Source organism: Gavialis gangeticus, unplaced genomic scaffold, assembly GCF_001723915.1.
Source record: "Gavialis gangeticus isolate Ggan-Ray unplaced genomic scaffold, GavGan_comp1, whole genome shotgun sequence".
Classification (NCBI taxonomy): Eukaryota; Metazoa; Chordata; order Crocodylia; family Gavialidae; genus Gavialis; species Gavialis gangeticus.
The window spans coordinates 45,803,671-45,811,439 of record NW_017729031.1 but is presented as its reverse complement, the minus strand read 5'-3'; the positions used below and the strand labels follow the sequence as shown (position 1 = coordinate 45,811,439).

Below are 7,769 nucleotides of genomic sequence, written 5' to 3'. Positions count from 1 at the left end.
AATTCAAGTCAAACCTCTGATAATTAGATTCTATACCTGGAGAATTATATAACGATATATATAGAATCTATACAATGTATGTAGATTCTATAATTCCATATATAGAATCCAATTATTGAAGGGTCATTTTATAATCAGGGTCACCTTCTATTTGATTAAATATGGTAACCAGTTAATCGTATCTTAAATAGTAACTCAGCCACATGTTCAGGCAAGTAATGTCATGTAATATGTGTAATAATTTTGTGGTTGATTTCCATCGCACCTTAAATTGAACATGTGCAGGTGGACCTTTAGACTGTGCGGGCAGACCTTGAGGCCTATCTCCAGGCTCTTTCTTCTGCACCTGGCCCTCTGTGTGAGCTGTCCTTTGCTGTTTTGTTGTATTGTTATCCCATTTACCCCTAATCAGCATTTATAAAAAGTAAAAAAAAAAGTTGAACATGTGACGGTTTCCTGCCATGGAGCCCAGTCCCAGCTGCATGGTGGCGCTTGGTTGACAGTTCCCCCAGTCGCAGGACTGTACCCAAGTCTCTAGCTGGCTCCAGTGTGATCCAGGAGTTGGGACCCACAATCAACTGATGGTCCCAGGTTGAGAGAGTCTCAGTCTGGCTCCAGTGCAGTCCTGGGACTAACAACAGTAATCAACTGGCTGTGGCTTCCAGCCCAGGACCTAACAGGCATTTTTACACATGCTGCTGACGTGCTGCCAGGCTGAGCTAATTAAAAGTGCCTGTGCGTCATGTGTATCAGTGGCACAGCATGTCTCCATGCTGAGAAAATGGTGGTGGGGTGCTTTGAACTAAAGCACACCAAACGTGTTTTATTTCAAAGTGCACCAGTGCCATTTTCTCAGCACAGAGAAATTCTGCACCACCGATACATGTGATGCCCGAGGCTGCCAGAGTGCGTCGATGTACATGCTCCAGCAGACTCGATTAACTGAGTCTGCTCTGACATGGTGGATTTCCAGTGTGTTGGAGCAGGCTCCCTGCATGTGTGTAATTGTCCAATAGTTTCACTGAATACCTAACTTCCAACTTGCCAGTGGAGGGAGATCCTGGGTTCCCCCTGCACTGTCAAATAATAGTGGTGCAGTTGGGGCCTGATTTCTAGTCCCAGAATCACGTGTCCTGCCATCCATATGTGGCATGGCAGGTGGTGAGATTCCTGGGATTGGGAAATAGATCACATTGCACCATTAAATGGACATGTGCCAGGCACCAGAGACATACAAATGTTATACAACAGTAAATGATGAGGAAAATGTCTTCAATATAATGTTTTGTTTCATAAGGAACAATGCTGCATTGGGATGATGAACAAAATGCAGTATGCCTTTCTTGATTTATAAACTACTGGCTCGGCTACTTATATATTTTTATCCCTTCTGCTGTGTACACTAATGGGGGCCCAGAAAAAGCCAGTGTTCTGCACATATTTTTCCTTTACTGCTTGGCCTTTAGAATAAATAATATGGTTTTAAAGTTTTAATATTGCATTTAGGATTTTCATTCTATACATTTTACAGTTCATTTACTTTTTTTTTCATCAGATCCGGGCTGTTACTGAAACTCGTGGGAATAGAGAAGGTGCAAGGGAGCTCCTGAGTACAATAGTGCAGAAGAAAAATTGGTTCTCTGAATTTTTGTCTGTCCTGCGTGAAACTGACCATGCAGACCTTGCAGATTATTTAAGTGGAAATACAGGAGGTAATCATGTTGTTTTTCTAGTTTAAATGATGACTTCTTATCATCTCTGCTTTTAGGTTCTGCACTGAGGCATAGAACTCTTCACCGAATGGCATGGGTGACTGGTGCCTCCTGATTCTGGGGAGGCACCAGCGACCGATTGCCAACTGGGGGGGCGGTCCTTAGTACCCCCACATTCTTGGGAGGGGGGCACCGGCCATTGCCCTCCACTCCCTGGCCAGCAGCGGTCAATTTCAGGGGGCTACGTGCTCCTTCTACACATCGCCTATGCTGAATGGACTTCAGTGGATCTCACCCAAGAGTTACAGGGTCAGGCACCTAATATCTTAGTACATTTTTAAACATCAGGAAAAGGATTACTTCAAAATCAGAATACAATTTCCAACTTTGCAGCCCACCTTTAAGTTTTTTTCACAATTCAGTATTTTAAAAATCCACTTAATTTTGCCTATAGAGTGATTCTGAAGATTATTTTTGATAAATACAAAACAGTATTTTCAAGTTTCTCATACAAATGTCTGCCTCTTAATACCAGCAGATAACAATGAATGCATCTCTTAAGGACAGAATTCAACATATCATCTTTGTGAACCATCAGAGGTCTCAGAAGAAGTTGAATACAATAAGCAAACAATTAGATAGATTAGATTTAGCTGTTCATATAAATCAGGGGTATCAAACTCATCTAGCCCCATGATGGGGCTGGCTGTGGTCTGGCTGCTGCAGGGCTGTGGCATGCAGTCCCAGAGCTGCTGCTCCAAGTTTGTGATACACGTGGTGCCCACTCTACCCTGCATGCTGCCTGCATGTCACTGCAACCCACAGGCTGCAGTGGGGGCTGGATGGTATCTGGCCCATGGGCTGTATTTTTGACACCCTGATATAAACTGAGAAAACTTGAAAAAGCTTCAGTGTTTTAGCTACTATTAACTTTATACTTCTGTGGAATAAATTGTAATGTTCTGGGTTTGTCCTTTCTTATTTGCTGACCAAGGGATTCTGCAACAAAAAAAAAAAAAAGAAAGCAGCAGCTCCTAAAAATATATCCCATGTTTTATAACAGACCAAGCAATATTTTAGAAGATTTAAGGTATTTCAGAAGTTACTGATTTGGTAACAAAACTTTTGGTTTTTTTATCACTTCTCTCGTTTTTTTCCTGCCATAGCAGATACAGTCTCCTTATTTGAAGAGTTGGGACACTACACTATGGGTATTTGTTTTTATCTGTGCAAACATTTCAGGACACTAGTATTTGTCAAAATGATTTGCCGGTTCTGGTGAAAACACCAGTATATCTACATGCAGTGTAATCATATTGAAAATACAAATACCGCAAAGGACAAGTCTAAAAGAAACAGTGGTATTAAATGTTATGGACATATTGGGCACAGTTTCCATCATACTAAAATGAAAAGGTTACCTAAATCCCAAATTAGGAATCTTGAATCAACACTTAACCATGAAAAAAGATATTCACCTCTCTGTGCTGAGTTGGATGTGTAAATTGCATGCAGATTAGACTTGCTATTTTAGTTGACGTTGTTTATAGGCAGTGTTTATAAAGAAAATTGTGAGTTTTGTAATGCAATATGCTTGTTCCTGCTTTATAAACAGAGCATAAAGAAGATGAGCCAAAGCAACCAACAACTGCAAATGAGGAAATGGAAGTTCAAAATTCAATGTCTTCTGAAACGGCAAAGGAGCAAAAGCAAAACAATGAAGTGAATGATATCCTGTCCAGGGAAGACAGTTTATTGGAAACACTTCCCAAAAATACTTCTCTAGTTTCAGGTATTTCTAATAATTAGCATTTTGCATGACTTGATTACAGTTCAGGAATTAAAAGTAGTTGAAAGCAAGATCTATAAAATATTATGGATTTCTTTGCTATGATGCTAAGGACTTCAGTGAACTTGCATGTGTGCTATTATTAAGGCTAACAAAGCAAGAACTGAAAAGGGGGAGCACTACTCTGGAGAAGTGGAGACTTCCCTGACTTTGCAGTAGCAGTAATACCAAGACCTGTTGACCTCCCTTGTGCACCAAATTCTGCAGCCTCTTTCATTTAAATTCAGCAAGAAGAATTTATACATACCTTGGCAGTTGGACTGACTTAATAATGAACAGACAATGGGAAAATCTTTCAAGATCAGAGGGTCCATAAGCCATCTTGTGGCCCACTTCAGAATGGCTTGTGGGAACTGTAGCAGGACCAGACCCCTGGGGTCCATGTGGCTTCTGCCCCACTCCAGCTCCTTAGGATACTCTCCCTTTTCCTCTCTTCTGTCATGTCTTGATGGGTTATTTTTATTGTAGAAGGAAGGCTGTACCCAGGTCCCAGAGTGAGCCCTAGCCTGGTTTGGCCAGCAGATCCCTCCCATACCCAGCTGATCCCTAGTCTTGTCCTTCAAGCCCTAGGTGGCACCCATTACCTTAAGCACTATTCATGGCTTCCTGCCCCTACAACCATGCCAGTGCTTCAGATATCACTCTGTATAGGTTTTGACTTTCTAAGTCTTAAGCCTACAAGTTACTTTGGCTGGGGACTGGTATATAGGCCCACGGGCTCTCCCCTGGCCTTTCAGTCTCGGTCTCTTGTAGGTCTCAGGCCATCTCAGTTGCCCCCTCTGAGCTCAGGCTCCAGCTGTCTTGGCCCCAGCCTGCTTCTGTCTCATGCCTCTGCCCTGTCTACTTGTCCATCCAGTTACCATGGGCAAGGCCCACCTGGCTAACTAATAGCCCTGTTTTACAGGGGCTAATGGATGAATGGAACAGCTAAATTCTTAGGACAACTAATGAAAAAAAACAGGATAGGAGTGCCATGTGGGTCAAAGGGTCAAAACATGAAAATAAGTGCGCCTAAGGGGGACACCAAGCAGAGCCCCCTGGGCTGCACCCACTGGTCCTCAAAGGCATCCAAGGAGCCAGTTGATGCTGCCCACTGGTGCTCTGCCTGGATACGTGCTTGGACAAGTGAGAGGAAAATGGCCCTGCAGTCTCTGGGCACCTTCCCAGCCAGAGCCTCCTTCCTGGTCAAGTACAGGGCCCACTTGGCCAGGGTCAAGAGCAGGTTGACCAGGAGGTCCCAGGGTGACCAAAAACAAAGAATTGGGGGGTGAAATTCAACCAGAACTTCAGAAGGAGGTTGTAGGCTGCAGCCCCTCCACCTCCAGCTCTGGCGCACTCAAAGGTCATGTGTGCCAGGGTCTCCCTCTGCCTGCAAACATACCATAGTGACCGCTCCATGGAGGACCCACCAGCTGAGGTCCCCATGGGCTTGTGGGATGAGGATGGAGTATAGGCTCAGCCACTGAGGTGCCCCAGCCATGCCCTCACCGAGTAGGTCCTGCCACTTGGTGTCTAGATGGGACGTGAGGGTGGCGTGATGGATTGTGCGGCTCACAAACATGTAGAGATGGCGGTGATGGAGGGTGGAAAAATGGACCAGTCTGATGTCCTCCAGCTGGCTTTGCCCCTGACAGGTCTCAAAATCTGGCATGCCCCTCAGGCACTCCTGTGGCTTCCTTTCCACCCTACAGCCATCTCCAGTTCTCCAGTATAAAACTGAAATAAAAATGCAAGCCACTGCTTTCAAGAAAAACTTCCAGATTTCCCCTCTGAGTCATCGTACCACTGCCAAGATACCTCTTCACTCTCTGGCTCTCTCAGGCCTGGGAGTACCTGTCATGGCCCACAGCTCCAACTCCCCACCAGCCTGAGCTGGCAGGAGCTCCTGTCCCTGAAGAGTTCAGGGTTGCACTGCTCCTCTGCCTCAGGGGCCCTGGCTTATGTCTCCTGGGCTCCTCCCCTTCTGACTAGGTGCCATCTTGACCGGCAGCAGGTGTGTCCCCTTAGCCTCCAGAGCAGCTTACTGCTATTTTTCTGGTCAAACTATAGTAGCACCCTTGCATCCTACCGAGAGCACTGCCCTATTGTCCTACTATTAGGCAGCTAGCCCTGCAATAGGAATTTGCAGCCCTGGGTCTCTAGCTGCCTACTCGCCTGCAGCTAGTCCAGGATCCTCTGTCTTCCACCCACATCAGGTCATGCCTGCTGCAGCTTCTCTCTTCAAGTAACAGGAGCCCCTGGCTCCCTGTTACAAAAACAAGGGCACAGTGATCCACACAGGATCATGTACTATCATGGTTGAATCACGGATGATTCAAAAGGATGCCTAATTAAGGAGCCCTTTACATCTGCTACAGATTTAGATGGAGCCCAAGTAAAGATAGTAATCAAATTAAATCCTGCCTGCCTTGCTGAGATAAGATATTCCCAGTGATCAACTCAAATGAGCAAGGCTGAGTAGGAGTTGGCTTTGAAAATTCCAACCCATCAACGTATAATACTAAATAGCTGCCTTTTTGTCTAACATGGTGGTTCTCAGCCTGTGGGCTGCATGTGGCCCAATCAGCATACTTTTGTGGCCCAGGTGACATCCTGTCATAATGTTTTTTAATTGGAGAAGAGATGAAGTATAGGGGTCAGTCATTGTCACCTTGCATCATCTGTAGATACTTGTTGCTGTGTAAAGTGCGTGTAACTATGGTGCAGCACAATGCAGTGGAGAATTACAATGGGCAGTGGTCAGAAAGACAGTTGTCAAAACCGATTAAAAAAGCTGTTGGCATATCAGCTTCATTATCTTTAGATTTGCCTTTTTCCTTCTTAAAATAATTTATGAAAATGAGCAATTTTTAAAGAGAGTGTTATACTTCCAACCTTTAAAAATCCAAATTCATTTTGGAAAATGATTACTTTATACTTTCATTTCTCTTTTAATGGATACTATTAAGTGAGGACTTTATAATGAATACTCTCATTTGCAATTGGGATAATTATCTACAAACACTTTGTGAATCCATACCATGTTCTCTGCTGCCTGCATGTCTTTCAGTAAAAAAAAAATTGTTGATAGGGGTACATGTAGAATAGATGCTTGGCATTTTAATTTGACCTCCTTACTGTCTTTTTACATGGAAAGTGAAAATGAGAAAAAGTCAACTTAATATTCAGAGATGGATTTCCACTAATATTATATTTAGTAGGTTGTCTTGAAAAATCTCTGAAAAAGTAGTGTAATTGATAAATTTTACTCCATCATTAGAAAGGATGTTCTGCATTTTTAATACAGCATAGCAGTTAGATATTTATATAAAGTATGTTCCTAATTTTTGGCTACATTTTGACAGATGTATTGCTCTTAAAGCTATGCCAGAAAATCCACAGGCTGTAGATGGAAAGAGGAACAGATATTGTCTGTACCTGGGATATAAAGCTTTTTTTGTACAGTCACTGATTTGGCCGCCTTGAAGGCCAGTATGGAATGGTTGAGAGTCTCCTTCCAGGTCACTATAACCAGGTGTTCACAGCATAAAATAACATCAGTGATTGCATTCCTAGTAGTGGTTTTAATATGGAAGAGAGATCAAGACTGGAGACTGAACTACCCATAAGATCAAGAGTTGAGTTTCCACTTCATCTTTATATTTATTTTGTTTTGTGGACAAGAAGAGGCCTAGTTATTGTTAAGTAGCCTTCAAGGGCCCTAAAACTTGCTAAAAAGAGAGCAAGATACAATTCTGTTTTTACTGCCTAAGGCATGTTGACCACATCTCCACTTAAGATATGGTCACTCCACTCCAATTTTGAAAGCTTGTCTGCTACTACACAGTTGGTCCAATAAAATATATCACCCTAAGAAATCCTTACCAGTAGCTAGTATTGTAACTTTCCTTTTCCCAGGAAATGCTAAATCTCATTTTAAAATAGAATCTTTTGTTTATAATGACCATTTCATTTTGTGGATTGTTTGTTGACTGCAGCAATTCTCAGCATGTGGGCTTATTAATTGAAAACCTTCTAGGTGCTACAAGTCAGATTTTCCATAGTCTTTCCTGTGTGGACTGATTTAAATCCTATGGCTAGAGACAGGCATTCAAAAAGCCTCAGCTTGGATTGATTCAATCTTTGCAGGTTAGTCTAACCTGCAGAGCTTGAACCAATTTGGAGGTGAATAGACATTCCCTTTTCATTCCAGAAGTGCAGGCACATGC

The 7,769-nt window shown here is 43.0% G+C and overlaps 1 protein-coding gene across 1 annotated transcript in view; it reads left to right on the top strand.

The window, feature by feature from the left end:
* Nucleotides 1-7,769, top strand: part of IFIH1 (interferon induced with helicase C domain 1) — a 56,553-nt gene that overhangs the window by 22,842 nt on the left and 25,942 nt on the right. Inside the window, exons 3-4 of the mRNA XM_019522839.1 lie at nucleotides 1,556-1,712; nucleotides 3,328-3,504. Coding sequence (XP_019378384.1) covers nucleotides 1,556-1,712; nucleotides 3,328-3,504 — 334 coding nt within the window. The remainder of the gene's footprint in view (nucleotides 1-1,555; nucleotides 1,713-3,327; nucleotides 3,505-7,769) is intronic.